Source organism: Globicephala melas, chromosome 8, assembly GCF_963455315.2.
Source record: "Globicephala melas chromosome 8, mGloMel1.2, whole genome shotgun sequence".
NCBI lineage: Eukaryota > Metazoa > Chordata > Mammalia > Artiodactyla > Delphinidae > Globicephala > Globicephala melas.
In genome coordinates, this window is record NC_083321.1 from 93840849 (window position 1) to 93858418 (window position 17570).

The 17570-nt window shown below is 44.1% G+C and overlaps 1 protein-coding gene across 1 annotated transcript; it reads left to right on the forward strand.

Annotated features, from left to right (window-relative positions):
* Positions 1-1516: 1516 nt before the first annotated feature.
* CD3E (CD3 epsilon subunit of T-cell receptor complex) lies at positions 1517-11466 on the forward strand. The gene is made up of 8 exons (XM_030838107.2): positions 1517-1565; positions 4080-4100; positions 5616-5630; positions 8343-8372; positions 8802-9008; positions 9840-10007; positions 10539-10585; positions 11410-11466. The coding sequence occupies exons 1-8, from the start codon at positions 1517-1519 to the stop codon at positions 11464-11466; spliced, it is 594 nt and encodes a 197-aa protein (XP_030693967.1).
* The last annotated feature ends 6104 nt before the right edge of the window (positions 11467-17570 follow it).

The following is a 17570-nucleotide window of genomic DNA, read 5'->3' on the forward strand; positions in this document are numbered from 1 at the left end:
TCCATAATTAATTTTTTCATTTAAAAATTTTTAAACGTTTAAAGAATTTGATGCTGTCATCCTCCTGTTTTAAACCCTTCCATCACTTCCCATTGCCCTTAAAATAATCCTTAGGAGTCTTTAACAAGGCTTGCAAATCCCTCCCCATCTGGAACCTGCTGAATTTCTGGTCCCATTTCTTACCTTCCTTCTCACTCTGTTACCTGCCTTTCTGGACTTCCAGTTTCTTGAATGCCTCTCTTCCTCATCTCCAGGCTCCAGACATGATGCTCCCTTTGTCTGGAATACTTTACTTGCTCTCCCGCCCCACCCCGCACCTGGGTCACCCCTATTCCTCCATCAGGTTTCAGCTTAGATGTCACCCTGAGAAGGGTGAATTTCTCTACCCCCAGACTATATTAGGCCCCCCTCTATCACTCCCACAGCCCCTGTATTTCCTCTTTCTCAGCATCCATCTCCTGAAATAATCAGTTTAATATCCACATTTCCTTTCATCCTCCACAAGGACTATCTTGTGACTGCTGTATTACTAGCACCCGGGCACATACTACAGCATAGTAGATATCAAATATTTACTGAATCAATGAATTTCGCCAAAATGTTTTCCAGGGTTCCAGCTCTGTAATCTGTGACAAATTAAATAACCTGTCTGAACCTCAGTTTACTCAAGTATAAAATGGGGACGAAAATACTACCTACCTTAGAGGGTTGTTTTGAGGATTAAGTGAGATCTGTTGGTAAAGCCCTCAGCACGGTACCTGGCACCCGGTAAGCATTTGATCGATGCATATACTCAAACCATTTGCACTCGCATCAGCAGATTCTGAGACTGTCACTCTTTACCCTTTCCAACATTGAATATTGTGTTTTTAAATATTTTTGCAAATATTATAGACAAAAAAGAATGGCATCTCATGGTTTTAAGCCATGTCTTTAAGTCATGTCTTTTCAAGCCAGCAGTTTTGCTAATAAAATGGCTGTGTCTTGCTGCCCCATGCCACATACGCCATAAAGAAAGCAGCTCTTCTGTGCTCCTCTCTCTTCCTGTCACAGCCTGTTTGGCGGGCAGGGGTTTCTGAGAAGGGAGCCCCCGACATGGGGGTTGCATTGTGCAAGGCCCAGACAACTAAACTGCAGGCATTTTTCACAGCAATTTCAGGTCTCGCTCGTCCAATGGGAGGACGTGGGGCCCAACTCTCCCCAGCCAACCCAGGTGGCTGCCTCTGCCTCGAACGTTTCCCAGTGACGTAGAACCCTGCAGGCCCAGAGGCGCCTCCACACTTCCTGTGTGGGGTTCAGAAACCCGCCTCCCCTCCCAGCCTTAGGTGCCTGCTTCGGAAAATGGTGAGTCTCCCGCTTACAAAGCCCCCTTCTTCATCCCAGCATTGGGAGCAATGGCCCCAGGGTCCTCATCTCCATCAGGGGTTTTGAAAAAGTCCTCTGGCTTCTTTTTCAGAAGTTATAAGCCAACCGGCCTCCGCCATCTTAGGTAGAGTGAGTGTCTGGTGAGGGAAGGATGCAGTCGGGGAATCTCTGGAGAGTTCTGGGACTCTGCCTCTTATCAGGTGAGTAGGATGGAATGAAAAGGGGAGTGTTTCTCCAGACCATGGAAGGCTCACATCCTAACCTGGTGCTGCCCAGTGGTACCAAGGAACCTCATTTACTAGAAAATATAAAGTGTTTGTGCAATGCTAGCATAGGGAACCAGGGCTGGAGGCTAGTGTGTGCCCAGGAGACCTTTCAGAGAACAGCCAAAGGAAAGCAGTTGGGATGATCATATCTACTGAAAGCAAGGCGGTCTTTGTGCCTCTGAGAACAAGCTCATTCTGTCAATGAACAACTGAGCCCTTAAGAACTAACACAGAAGAGATTAGAAGAGTTAACCTTCACTCTTTGTTGTGAGGAGACTAGATAGTTGAACCCAAACTCTGCACAGGGTATACAGCAAGCTTAGTATCTGAGACAATGAAACACCTCATAATTTTCAGTCTTCTTCAGTTGACCAAGAGCTTTCAATTACTTTAGTCCTTTTTGAAGCAAGGTGGAATATAAATTGATAAATAACCAAGAGCATTTCCATATCTCAAAACAGACAAAGAAGATTCTTTTAAAGGTTGCCGTTTATTGAGTGTCAGATACCATGTTAAAAAAGTCTTTACACATGTTTACTAATTTAATCCTTACCTTCACCTTGGAAGGTAAACGTTATATGGATCCCCTATTTTACAGATGAAGAAACTAATACTCAAAGAAGCTCAATAACTTGTTTAGAACCACACAGTTAGTAAGTGCTGCAGTTGACCTGGGAATTCAGGACTGCCTACGGGCCTGTGCTCTTAATGACAGCACGACATGAGGCCAGACAGCTCACAAGGGTTTTATTTCAGAGACCTAGAAAATGCTATCACAGCTGGGGCTCCCATCAGAGATACAGCCATGGCTTCTCTACTTCCTGCTTCATCTTGGGTTTCTCAAGCTTGAATGTGCACACAAATCACGGGGGGATCTTGTTAAATTGCAACTTCTGCTTCAGTGGGTCTGGAGTGGGACTGCGATGCTGCCTTTCTAATAAGCTCTCTGGCTTATTCGTCTGCTACTGGTCCAGAAAACACATTTGGAGTGTCAAGGGGCAGAGTGTGACTCCTTCAAGGAATTGGCTTAGAGGCCTATAGTATAAACTATGCTCTGCAGAGGCAGAGAGAGAGAGAGAGAGAGAGAGAATACCAAAGACCCAAGCACCTCTAGAGATTCGGCATCATGAGAATGTGCTCAGTCTGCCCTTGTTAGGCAGGTGCGGGCAGGAGGCAGTTGGGAGGGGTGTCTCACACAATATAGAGGCTGTTGATAAAAGAGGTACACATAAAACTTTAAGGCAGGACTGCCCTGGTGGTGCAGTGGTTAAGAATCCGCCTGCAGGGCTTCCCTGGTGGCACAGTGGTTGAGAGTCCGCCTGCCGATGCAGGGGACACGGGTTCGTGCCCCGGTCCGGGAAGATCCCACATGCTGTGGAGCGGCTGGGCCCGTGAGCCATGGCCGCTGAGCCTGCGCGTCCGGAGCCTGTGCTCCGCAACGGGAGAGGCCACAACAGTGAGAGGCCCGCATAACACACAAAAAAAAATAAAAGAAAAGAATCCGCCTGCCAATGCAGGGGATATGGGTTCGATCCCTGGTCTGGGAGGATCCCACATTCAGAGGAGCAACTAAGGCCGTGTGCCACAACTACTGAGCCTGTACTCTAGAGCCCGCGAGCCACAACTACTGAGCCTGCGTGCCACAACTACTGAAGCCCGCTTACCTAGAGCCCGTGCTCCGCAACAAGAGAAGGCACTGCAATGAGAAGCCCACCCACCGCAACGGAGGGTAGCCCCCGCTCACCACAACTAGAGCACTCCCACGCACAGCAACGAAGACCAAATGCAGCCAAAAATAAAATTAATTAATTTTTTTAAAAAAACAAAAACTTTAAGGCAATGTCAGGGAAACTGATTTTTATAAAGAATCCAAATTACTGCTAAATGTGGGGACCCTGGAGGGTCCAGTGGAAATATGATGGGACTCTTCAATGCACAGGCTCTAGTTGATGAATAATTGGTTTCAGATATTTCCATCTCTTTCTCAAGTAGGAAACAAATTGAAAAACCGAACCATCAGACAAGCAGGAGTCAGAGATGGAACGAGAATCTCAGTCTTTGTACCTAACCCAGAGCTTGTTTTTCTTCCACAGTCAGAGATTTCTTTTCAAAATTGTGGCTGGGCTGCAAACTTCTTTTGCTGTTTCTCCAATCTCCCCAGATGTACCCTCAACATTTTCTAACTTCTGTTTCCCAAGTGTTGTGTGTTCATGTTTAACACTAGCTGCTTTCTTCTTCTGTTTCATCCCGAATTGACCAGGAACTCGTGGTCAGTACGCAGTAGTCTTTGTCACTTATCTGGGGTATAGGAATAACTGTGATCCAGCAGTGGGTGGAAAGGACCTTTGATCTTCAGAAATGGGCAGACTAGGCCATAGAACTTTTTCTGCTTGGAATCTCAGGCACTCACAACATTTACTAACTCTTTTTTTCTTATTTATTTTCTAGTTGGTGCTTGGGCAGAAGAAGGTGAGATATGCTTTCTTTCCTTGTTATGAAATCAGCCCAGTGTGTTTTGTATTTATGAGTGGAGTTTTCACTAGACCTCCCACAGAGCTCCCACAGATACCAATAAAAGAGGTTTCTATCGTCTTCTCCTTTGCCTTTTCTTCATGAGTCTAGAGAGAGTTCTAGCCAAGAAGAGGAATGAAACAGAGATCATAGGAAATAATGAGTCTTAACTATTCAAAAGAAAAAAAGTGAGATAACTAAAAAAGTGCAAACAGTTTTCATTTGTTTGCATTTCATATTTGATGGGAGATTTTTGTAGAGGGTTTGTGGCTTGAATGCCTGCATGGAGATGCACTGAAAAAGCCTCTGGGGCAGCATTTGAGTGCACTTTCAGAATTACATGTCCAAATACTTTGAATGTATGTGCATATGTGTTCATGTGTGCACATGCATATGAGTGTGCCTGCCCTGGACTTACTTTCTCAGTCATTGCAGAGAGTCAAGAATGTCCCAATATTGGAAGGCTTTCTATTCAGTCAGCTCCTCCAAATTGAGTGAACCAATTTTGTGTTTAAAGGCAGCCACTGGGCCAGTCTCCATTCCATTGCATTACACTGCCTAATTTGTAGTGTCCTTTGGATACTCTTTTTAATATATCATGGAGAATGTGTTAATGTTACATTATTGACAGATGGGATATGTCAAAAGCACTGATATATTTCAGAATAACTCACCTCTTCCACATGTTACTGGCCATTTAGGGTTGATTTTGTTTATCACTTAATTTATGTCCAATACAGATCTTCTTCTTTCCCCAGCTTTATTAGAACATAGTTGACATATAACATGGGGTGAGTTTAAGGCGTACAATGTACTGATTTCATAAATATATTTTTTATATTTATATACCAAATATATATATTATATTCAAAATGATTACTTAGAACCCTTTTTTATAATTAGTTACCAGTTGTTTAATGTAGGATCCTAAACAGCTTTTCGTATACAGCCATGGGGAATTTGAATATCCATCTTTTTTTTTTTAACATCTTTATTGGAGTATAATTGCTTTACAATGGTGTGTTAGTTTCTGCTTTATAACAAGGTGAATCAGTTATACATATACATATGTTCCCATATCTCCTCCCTCTTGCGTCTCCCTCCCTCCCACCCTCCCTATCCCACCCCTCTAGGTGGTCACAAACAACCTAGCTGATCTCCCTGTGCTATGCTGCTGCTTCCCACTAGCTAACACATATATATGGAATCTAAGAAAAAAAAAAAAAGGTCATGAAGAACCTAGGGGTAAGATGGGAATAAAGACACAGACCTACTAGAGAACGGTCTTGAGGATATGGGGAGGGGGAAGGGTAAGTTGTGACAAAGTGAGAGAGTGGCATGGACATATATACACTACCAAACGTATCCATTGTTTCTAAAGGTTAAGGGAAGAGTCCTAACCCATGGCAGCAGGGTCTGATCTTAGTAGCTGATAGGAGTATTGTTAATAGTTTCTTATCATTTCCTTTTCAGATTTTGAAGAAACTGGTAAGAGGATTTTCACTCTGTACGACTTCCTTTCAAATGTGGAACAGAATGGTCATAGAAGACAATCATAGTAATAAATACTAAGAACCAGAACTATTAGAGGGAAAATACAATTATCTTTCAATGATATGTGCCTATGTTTGTTGCTAACTGTCAGGTCTGATTATAGCTGAGCGTGGTGCGTATCCCCGAGCAACCATTCAGGAAAGAATACACATGTGGGTGTTGGAGCCACCACAAGTTTTTGTGTAAATCATGAATTCATTGAAAGCAGAGATGGCGTCTTATTTACCTGGCCCAGTGCCTGGCACATAGTAGGTGCTCAATGAATATTTTTTGAATGAATAAATGATCATACACGTGAATGCATCACTAGTTCCTTCCCCTCGAGAAGCTGATGATCTTGGGAATTCCCTGGCAGTCCAGTGGTTAGGACTGCACGCTTTCATTGCGGAGGGCCCACTTTCAATCCCTGGTTGGGGAGCTAAGATCCCTCAAGACAGGTGGTATGTCGTAAAAAAAAATCCAAAAAAGCTGATGGTCTTATTTGAAAGACAAATAATTGATAATATAGTCTTTTGCATGTTATGGGTAGATACAGAATAAAATATAAAGAGAAGAGTGGTCAACTCTACAGAGGATGGTTGGGGAACACTCCCCAGAGGAGGTGACTCTTGAGCTGAATTTTAAAGGGTGAGCTTATATTTTAAAGAAGAATATCTCAGGCAGAGGAGAAGGCCATGTAGCGTGTGGTTAAGAGTCTAACTCTGAATCTAGACAGTCATATCTGAATCCTGGCTCAACTTCTTATTTGCTGAGTGTCTTTGAATAATTTAGTTAACTTCTCTGTGCCATAGCATCATTACCCGCAAAATGGAAATAATAATGATACCTAGCTGATAAGGTTGTTATGAGGACTGAATGAGTCATTTACTTAGAACATTATCTGACGTATAGAAAGCAGGGGGTGGATTTTAGCTATCATTATATGGGAAGTATGCAGACTAATTAATATGCATTAAAGTTTATTGAGCATGTGTGTTCTATGTATTGCCCTTAATATTTTACCTGAATTTCCTCATATAACTCTCCTAACATCCCTATTCTACAGGTAAGAAAACCAAGGCTTAGAAAATGAATATATAGTCCAATCAGAGAGAGAAATATAAATGCAGATTTAGCTGGTGCTGAAGCTCATTTTTTTAATCGTTATGAATGTGTACAAAATTTTTGTGAGCGTAGACATCTAGGCCCTTGTATGAGAATGTGTTGGTCTGAGCTCTGCTACTGCATTTGTGCCAAAAGGAGTTGTGAGCAATTTCCTTTACATTGCTTTTCCAAACAAACACACCAATCAGAGTGAAACTTCTATTTACTTCTAAATTATTTTATTTATGATTTCTAGTTTAATATTTCTAAGAAATATCAGTGCTGAAAAATGATTCCCAAATCAAAATATTATAGACTATTTTCATTATACTCAACTCGCAATTATTAACAGATAGATACACCTGGAGAATGACTTGTTTACATTCCTTATGATCTCAGCTGGAGGGCTGACTGAGCAACTGGGGCAGAACTCTGTTCTGTCTCCATTAGCAGGACCCCCAGAAGGAAAGGAAGAAAGTAACTAACACTTTTCTTGAGCATCTGTTATGCACCCCATCCATTTTCACATTCATAATCCATTTAATTCTCACGAATACCCTCTGAAGTGGATGTTTTATCTCCATTTCCCAGATGAAGAAACTGAAGCTCTGAGAAGTTAAATGATTTTCCCTTGGTCACACAGCCTAAAGCAGATCTTGGATTCAAACACAGCGCTACTGACTCAGCCTAGTGCTCTGTCCCCAACAGCACACTGTAGCAAAACACCCCCAACAGAGAGAGGGCTGTCTCTGAGCACCACTCTCCACCCTTCCAGCTGTCATATACAGGCTCAAGCATAGCCTAGTGCCACCCAGTGTCCCAGCCACAAGTTTTCCAGGAAATGAGGGTGCTCCCCAGCCCACTTCCCAGGGCAAAATTGCCTACTGTGGGGAATTTGGCTGGATCCCCAAATTATACTAGTGGATTTCAGTTGTCCACACCAATAGTTCTAACAAAAATAATTGAGAGTTGATTGCACTCAGATATAATTTAAAATAAAGTCACATTTTATTAGAAGAACTATTTCCTTAAAATGTGCATAGTGCTTCACATAACTTAAGGGCAATAACAGAAAAGTGGCATGGAGTAAGAAGAAAGATATTTGATCTCTACTATGAGGGTTTCTGTTAGTTATAAGTAAGAACTTCTGAATAATGAAAAACACGGAAGCCCAAGAATCAGTGATTCAAACATATAAAGGTCTTTATCTCTGAGAAGACCCTTTCATATCTATCTGGAATATGGTTCTTGCTAATGCAAGAGAATAAGCTTGAAGACGACTGGAATTTTTCAGCTTCAGGATTTTAAGACTGAGCTCTAGTGGATCTAAATCTAGAAGCACATGCTGGTATATTCTCAGTTTGATGTATCTGAGTTGTGTCTATGAGCATATCTCATAGGACAAGGACATACCTCACCTTCAAGACTTGGAGCTCCCTAAAGAACAGGCCCTCTTTGGGAATTCTTGGGGATAGTATCTAGTTCCACTTGAAATTTTTCACCTGCAATTTAAACTTAAACCAAGGTTATTTTCTTACCGTTCCTTCCTTTTTTCATTTTCAGATGAAGTTACACCAACACAAACAATTAAAAGTAAGTTTATCAGTCTTTTATATCTGCCCTATCTGATGATGCAAGTCAGTGGTTGGGAAGAAGGAATTGATTGAGAGAGATTAACCCCAAGAACTGAGGTCCTCCCAACCTCATATTTCTAACTCCCATTTTAGAAACATTGCAAATAAGGACTGCTATAAATTTTCTTTACTTCCCTCCTCCCCTTCCAAGTCCCTATGTCCATGCCTAAACTCTGAAGTCACCTTCAAAACGTTCTCTAGGGCCCCTTCTCCTACATATCTCCTCTTTCATACCCCCTAGCCAGCAGAGTTCCCTTTTGACAAGAAATTCTAAGATCTAGGATGTCAGAGGACTTTCTGCACTTGGTTGGTTCTTCTGCTACTAATTTGCCTTAAATCTTACTGGGTTCTCCCTTTAATTTCCCTTCTCTTTTCTCCAATTCCCCAGCATATAAAGTCTCCATCTCTGGAAAGAATGTAGAGCTGACATGCCCTGAGGATACTGTACCTGAAGAAATAACTTGGAGAAAAGATGATGAACCAGTGTCCCATTTTGACAAGCCACTGTTACTGAAGGATTTTTCAGAAATAGAGGACAGCGGTTATTATACCTGCTCAAAGGACAAGAAGCATAAGCTCTACCTGAAAGCAAGAGGTAATATAGATCTTCAGAGCAAGCACTATTAGACTCTTTAGGGAGGACCATTTCAAAAGGGCATTCTCAACATTTCCCCTAACCCAACTCACAGTCCCCTGGCATCTTTGTGCTTCTGCGACACTCAGTCCTGGACTGTCTGGGGCCGCACAGCATCAGTGTTTTCTGAAATATAGATTAAACACCAATATGGGGCTGTCTGGGTAACCTCAGTCAGCTCTAGATCTAAAACTACAATGTCCCAAGAGACAAGATTGGGTCCTTTGCATTATATCGTGTCCAGAATTACGGGACACCAATATTAGTTTATCTGATGCTTTATCCAGAGAGGAATTCTCCAGGATTTACAGAAAGGACTCAAAGCCACTCTACTAAAGTGTCATAAACTAAGGCATATTAATAAGCAATAATGATAGCTAACAATCATTGAGAGCTTATTAAGTTTTAAGCACTATACCAAATACTTGTCAGGGCTTTTCACACAATCCTCTTAACCACCATATGGGTTGAGTGCTGTCTTACTCCCATTTTATAGATGAGGAAACAGAGGTTTTGTGGGTTGAACACACATTCCACAGCTTTCACAGCTAGTGAGTAGCATGGCTGGGACTTGAACCCAGGACTGTCTGACTGCAGAGCCTCTACCCATGAACACCACAGTTTGCTTGTTGTTATAAACGTGTTGAAAGGGGGCAGGGGGTGTCTGACCATGGCAGGCATGTGAGTATTAAAGGCAGAACGACCTTCATTTTTGCCTTCCTCATCTCCAGTGTCCTGTGTCTTCCCTTCTGGGTGATTTCTCTTCTTCTCTCCACACTCCCCACCCCACAGTGTGTGAGAACTGCATGGAGGCGGATCTGAGGGTGGTGGCCACAATCATCGTAGTGGACATCTGTGTCACTTTGGGCTTGCTGCTGCTGGTGTATCACTGCAGCAAGAGCAGAAAGGCCAGGACCGCGCCTGTGACGAGAGGAGCGGGTGCTGGCGGCAGGCCCAGGGGTAAGACCATGGAGGAGATTCCCGCCAAGGGGGGATGCCCAGGCCAGGCCAGGATGGGCTGGCAAGTCCAGGGCTAGGTCGAGACAGCTTCTCTAGAACATTCACAGTATGGCCAAGATCTTGACACAGAGTGTCCCATTTCAGATCACTCCTGTCCTCTCCACCCTTGAAAAATGCAAAAACGTTTACTACCAGGATGGGCTTCTTCAAGTGCCTGTCAGTGTTCTGGAGTAATCAGACTCCACCCCTCAATCTTTGTGGAGACTTTGGGACATTAGTTCCTGCCTTTTCCTTGCCCTCCCGACTCCAACCTGTGGGAAAGGAAACAGTGGAAGGACCTTTAGCTGAGGTCACAAATGATAAGGACAGTGTGGGGTCATTAGAGATGGGATGAAAGAAAGCAAAGAGAAAGGGCAGCTGAAATAGAAAAAAGAAGTAGACGAGAGTTCGCCCTCCTTGATCTGGGTCTCGTTCTCACAAGATTGGTGTTTCCTCATGGCAATGAATCCTTTTCCCTTCCCTCCTCTGCAGGACAAAACAGGGAGAGGCCACCACCTGTACCCAACCCAGACTATGAGGTAACAAGGGATAAAGTGGGGTGAGGGGTCTTTCTAGGAGAGAAGGGGACAGGTGGGACTGGCCCATCAGACACTTGAAATCCCCTCCCTCAGGGCTCCAGGATAACCCACCATGTGCCCGCCTCTGCATCCATCATGGTAGGACGGGGCCATCTCAAAGGCTGCAGGGCTTCCACAACCACGGGTGGTAGGGGTGAGGTGCTGCCCCTATTTCTCTGGCTTATTCATTAGCTGAGCGACAGCCATGGGGAATACCGTGCACCCAGACTCTAACATGATAAACTCATGACTGATGTTCCACCGGCATGCACCTACCTGTTGTTGGAACATGAAAATATTTCACTGGTGAATAGCCCCAAGCTTCCTCCATCCTCCATCCCCAGCACACACACTGCCAGACATCACAGCCCCTCCCCCACTGGACCACCTCTAGATTGGGCAACTGAAGAGTTATTGCCTAGCATAGCAGAGAACCACCAGGATTGTTCTGATTGCTCGGTGTATGTGCACTACCAATTGTTAGATATTTTGAATATCACACCTGGACAAACTCAACAAATATTTATTGAGCACCAGTCAAGAGCGTGCTGTTCACTTTCGCACGAGTGACTTCATTTAATTCTGAGAAAAGGTCCGAGAGTTGAGTCTTTAGTTTCCCATTTTTGAGATGGGAAAACTGAGGCTCACAGGAGGTGAGCAGATCAAATCTCTTACCAGTTGAGCCTGCCTCCTGACCCCTGGTCTAAGGTTCTTCAGAGGCCCTTCTTTCTCAGGAGTGACCTCCTCCCACCCTGCTGACCACCCCCTCTCTATTCCACCCCTAGCCCATCCGGAAAGGCCAGCGGGACCTGTATGCTGGCCTAAATCAGAGAGGCATCTGACAGCTCCTGAAGACACTGTCTCCCACTGACCCAGGTCTGGCTCCTCTCCAGGCCTGCTACTCCCTGTTCCCTGGGCAAACCTTGGACCGCACAGGAGAACTGTTCCTCTGCCTTGTGGGGAGCTCACACCCTCAGCCTTGTCTCCAGCGGCCTCCTTCCTGCCTTCTCTGCTGGCCCCCATCCAAGGATACTGCTGCCTCATTATCCTTTGAAATATCATCACTACTCACCCCTCGCACCCAGCCTGCCCTCTCATCAGGATATTTATTTCTGTTCTTCACACACCCCCATTCCTTCCTGCCCTGATGGCTGTTACTTCTCCCTGTGGCTCCCTCCTCCTCCTGCATAGAAGTTGCCCCATCCCTAACTATTCCATCTACATTTCCCTGTTTCTAGCTCTCTCTTTGGCGACCCTCTGTGGGAATGGACTGGGTAAATGCTGGCAGAGGTCCCGCCCTGTTCACAGACCCTGGCCCAGAGCTAGTCCTGTGCCCCTTCCCTCCCTGTCTCCACAGCAGGCCCCTAGACGGTCATTTGCAGCTCCATGAATGTGCTAGGCGCCTTTTCAGCTGAGAGAGAAAAGAAATAAAGTGTATTTGGCTGAAAGAGTTGCTGTCCCTCTTTTCTGGGAGGCCCTCAGAGGCTGCCTCGTTTCCTAAGACAACACAGGTCCTCCCTTCCTCTGACTATATTCCTAGCTATGACCCCAAATGCCAGTACTACCTGTTTTCACAGCTGAAACAGACATTATCTGAAGCTCTCTTTGGAAAGGGCATCAGGGAATAAATCAAAAGAGAGAGAGAGAGAGTGAAAGGGACGGAGGGAGGGAGGGAAGGAGGAAGGAAGGAAAAGAAAGAAAGGAGAGAGAGAGAAAGAAAGAAATGATCGTTTGCCTAACGTCTTTTGGAGAAAAACATCAAGGATGGCAGAGAGTGCCTGATGGGTCCCTGATGGAGTGGTCAGCTCAGAAAATGGGTGAGACAGAAACAGAGGCCTTAAAAGGTAGCTGAAGGCAGCAGGCAGAAGAGAGGAGGTGAAGGGGAGGCAGCGGACACATATTTCCTTGCTGCCTCGAAAAGGAAGCGCCTCCGCGGAGCTGGGGAGGGGAGGGGAGGGGAGGGGAGGGGAGGAGGTGCTGCCGGGCAGGCCCCTCTCCCTCCACTGTGAGAGGCAGCAGCCTGCAGCCCGAGGCGGGCTGTGGTTTAGCGGCCAGGATGTGGGCTACACTCTGAGCGAGGGACATGGGTGCAGCGCAGCAGAAACTGGTGTTGTGGGAGGGTTTCTTTCCACTCTCCCAGGGCACACACTCAGCTTGCAGAGAGAAGACGCCAGAGCACTGAGGACCTCTCAGCCCAGCTCAAACCAGTGGGCTCTCCTTGCTCCCTCTCTGCACTCAGAAACCTCTCTGCTGACCCCAGGACTATTTAAGAGTGTGACCACGACTCACAAAAGCCCTTTGTGGTTAGCAGCCTCCACACACTGGACACACTCAGCCTTGGTCTTGTGGCTACAGTTTCTATCTGTTGGCCCCTGCTGAAGCTGCTTCTCTCCCTGTAAGCACTCAGCACTCAGGCTCGAAAGGAATCTCTGTGACATTGACCACCACTAGCTGCTGATCAGCAGGCTGGCCCGGGGTGGCAGTTCTGTCCCAGGTATATGTGATGCTGCCCAGGCAAGGGAGGTATGGCTCAGCGTAACGAAAGCAATAATAGCTAACACTTAGGAAGCATTTACTCTGCTCTAGAAATTGTGTTTAGCACTATACAAGCGTTATCTCATTTCATCTATGATGACCGACCGACAAGGTAGATGTCCTTATTTTACAGATGAGAATAGGGGGCTCAAAGAGGTGAAGTCATTCACTCAAGGTGCACAGTTAGTCAGGGACAGAGCTGGAATTAGCCGCCAAGGCTGTCCAACTCCAATGCTCTGAACAGCTACCCAGTGCTGACTATGATCATTAGAAATGCTCTCCATTTTCCTGACTTAAAAACTCTGTATTGAATTGCTTAGGTATTCCTTCCATGAGTGCTTTTCTAATCACTCGTGTGACAGACCAGCACTGTGCTAAGTACCAAAAGGATACAAACAGTTCCTGTCTTCAAGGAGCTTACAATTATATGAGTGGTCAAGTATGCAAAAAGTTAAACAGCGACAGAACCAATGTGAGTAAGCATAGAAGTGCTATAGATGGTGTTGTCAGTGTTCCCAGGAGGAACTGGGAGAGCTGAGGTGGTGGGCAAAAGCTCCATGGAGGAAGAGAGACTTGATCTGGGCCCTGAAGGGAAGGATGGAGAGAATTTGAAGTCAAAGGAGAAGGCACTCCACTCACTGAAGATGAACTAGGTAACCAAAATAGCCCTTCAGCTATTAAATAAACTGAATTCAGAGTTGAAAACCTTTCCACAAAGAAAACTCTAGACCAAGATGGCTTCCTTGGTGAAATCTATCAAACATTTAAGGAAGAAATAATACCAACTCTATACAAACCCCTTCAGAAAATTGAAGAGAGAATACTACTCATTCTATGAAGACCAAACTTATCACGCGCAATGCTTAATATTATGTGTCAGACTGGCTGAGCCACAGTACCCAGATATTTGGTCAAACGCATCTCATTGTGTTGTGAAGGTACTCTTTAGCTGAGATTAACATTTATATCGTCGACTTTGAGTAAAGCAGATTACCTTCTATAATGTGGGAGAGCTTCATCGAATCAGTGAAGGCCTTAAGAAAAAGCAGACTGAGGTCGTCTGAGGAAGAGGGCGCTCTTACTGTCTCTAGACCTTCCTTTGGGCTCAACATGGAACATCAACTGCAACTCTGTTGCTCTGAAGAACCCTGACTAACATACCCTGATACCAAAAAACCAGACAAAGACATTACAAGAAAAGAAAGCTGCAGACCAATATCCCATATGAATAGATGCAAAAATGCCTCACGGGCTCCCCTGGTGGCGCAGTGGTTAAGAATCCACCTGCCAATGCAGGGGACACGGGTTCGAGCCCTGGTCGTGGAAGATCCCACATGCCGCGGAGCAACTAAGCCCGTGCACCATAACTACTGAGCCTGCGCTCCAGAACCCGCGAGCCACAACTACTGGGCCCGTGTGCCTAGAACCCATGCTCCGCAACAAGAGAAGCCACCGCAATGAGAAGCCCGCGCACCGCAACGAACAGTGGCCCCCGCTCGCCGCAACTAGAGAAAGCCCGTGCACAGCAACGAAGACCCAACACAGCCAAAAAAAAAAAATAAGCTTCACAAAATTTTAGCGAATTTAATCTAATAATATACACACACAAAAAAAATACATAATGACCAAGTACAGTTTTTTTCAGGAATGCAGGATTGGGTTAACAGATCATGCCATCAATGTAATTTACCATATTAACAGACAAAAAAAGTAAAACCATATAATCATCTCAATGGATACAGAAGAAGCACTTGACAATCCTCAACAACTATTTTTGTTTAAAATTCTCAGCAAACTGGACAGAGAAGGGAATGACCTCAACCTGTTAGAGGGCATCTAAGAAAAACGTACAGCCTACATCATATTTAAGGATGAAAAACAATGCTTTCCCCCTAAGATCACTAATAAGGCAGGACTTCCCTGGCGGTCCAGTGGTTAAGACTCCACGCTCCCAATGCAGGGGACCTGGGTTCAATCCCTGGTCAAGGAACTAGATCCCACATGCCACAACTAAGAGTTCACATGCCGCAACTAAAGATTCCACGTGCTGCAACTAAGAGCCGGCACAGCCAAATAAATAAATATTTAGAATGGACCCAGAACTTAAAAACAAACAAACAAAAACACAAATAAGGCAAGGCTGTCCTCTCTCCACTTCTACTCCACATTGTACTGGAGGTTCTAGTAGTACAATGAGCCAAGAAACGGAAGTAAAACAGATCCAGATTGGAAATGGAAAAGCTGGAAATAAAAAACTGTCTTTATTCACAAACAACATGATCAAATATATGGAGTATCCAATGGGATCTACAAAAAAAAAAGCTACTAGAATTAATAAATGGGTTTAGGAAGTTTTCAGGATAGAAGATCAATATACAAAAAGTAATTGTATTCCTATACAATTTCAAGGAACTACTGGAAATCAAAAAATTTTAAATAACATAAACAATATCATCATATAGTAAAGCACCTAGGGATAAATTTGACAAAAGACATATTCATGGACTAGAAGACTCAATATCATTAGGATGTCAGTTCTCTCCAAACTGATCTATGAATTCAATGCAATTCTGATCAAAATCTCAGCAGGCATTTTGTAGTAACTGAGAAGGCAATTCATACGGGACTGCAAAGAACCTAGAATAGCCAGACTACTTTCTTTAAAAGTTGTATCCCAGCCATTCCACTCCTGAGTATTTATCCAATAGAGATAAGAGTGTATGTCCTTGTATATGAGTGTATGACTTGTATAATGATTTATGTATGAATGTTCATAGCAACTTAATTTGTAATAGTCAAAACCAGGAAACACTCAAAAGACAATCAAGGGGTGAATGGATAAACAACTTGTGGTATATCCATACAATGGAGTACTACTGAACATTAGAAAGGAATGAACTATTCATAGATGCAAAGGGATGGATGAATCTCAAAATAATTATGCTGAGTGTAAGGAGCCAGACCAGAAAAGTGTACATATTATATTATTTCACTTATTTAAAACTCTAGATAAATGGAAACTAATCTATAATGACAGAAAGCCGGTCAGTGGTTGCCTAGAGGATGAGAGGATAAGGAAGAGGTTGCATGCAAAGAGGCACAAGGAAACTGTCCGGGGTATTGGGTAAGTTCATACTTATCAATCTTGGTGATGTTTCACAAGTGTATACATATGCCAAAACTTATCAAATTTTACACGTTAAATATATGCAGTTTATTCATGTCAGTTTACTTCAGTAAAGCTGTGTTTTAAAAGCACAAAAAAAAAGAGAGCTGAAGGGACCCAAGTTTCCAGAAGGGCTCAGGTGAAGGTCAGTGTTTCTCATCCTTGGCTTCACATTAGAATCAGCTTAGGCAGTTTGAAAAGTCCTGATGTTCCAACCCAGTATAATCAGCATCTCTAGGGGTGTCACCCAGGCATCAATACTTTGAAAGCTCCCCAGGAGATTCCAATGTGCAGTGAATTTTGAGAACTGGTGAGCTGTAGAGGGGGACATAAGGGTATATGAGGAGCACAGGGTCAAAGGAAGTGTGCAGGGCACGGGAAGGACACAAGTATTGCTGCAATGCAAGCCGTGGAAGAGTTGCCCAATGTGGAGGGATCCAGTGTGAAAATTGGATCTAGGGCTAGGAGGACTGCAGCAGTAGGGTATAAAGGGTAAGAATGAAACATAACCATGAATGAAGCCTGTGTAAATTGGAAGTTCATTCTGTCCTAACAAAGTTAGGGTCTGTGTGTATCTTGAGGAGATAGTGGGCAGAATCATCCAGACCTCTGGCTATGTGGTTGCTAATAATTTTCTCCTTTGGGAACCCTGGTCTAAGAAACTCCCACTCTTGGGGACTTTTCTGGTGGTCCAGTGGTTAAAACTTTGCCTTCCAATGCAGGGGGTGTGGGTTCGATCCCTGGTTGGGGAGCTAAGACCCCACATGCCTCGCAGCCAAAAAACCAAAACATGAAACAGAAGCAATATTATAACAAATTCAATAAAGACTTTAAAAATGGTTCACATCAAAAAAATCTTTAAAAAAAAAAAAGCCCATCTCTCATTAAACTGTTCTGAAGTTTATTGAATTACTCTTACGCAGAGAAAAAAAAGAGGGGTTCCCACACATGGTAGACAGGCATGGGCGTAAAGGACACAAAAGAGTAAGTGGCCTCAATTCTTCCTCTAAACCAGAGATTCTCTGAATTGAGGCTGCTTCAGAATCACCTGGGGACCCAAGAGTGTCCCCAAGTGGGACCCAAGTGTGTATTTTTTAAATAAATCCCAAAGTTTCAGAACCACCACTAACCCAATGGCTAAAGATGCCATCTATTGAAAATATCCTAATTCCCCACCCAGTCTCAGACTCCAGCTTTCCAAGTGTGTGGAGAAGGATAGTACGTTTTAATTGATGAAGAGTTTCT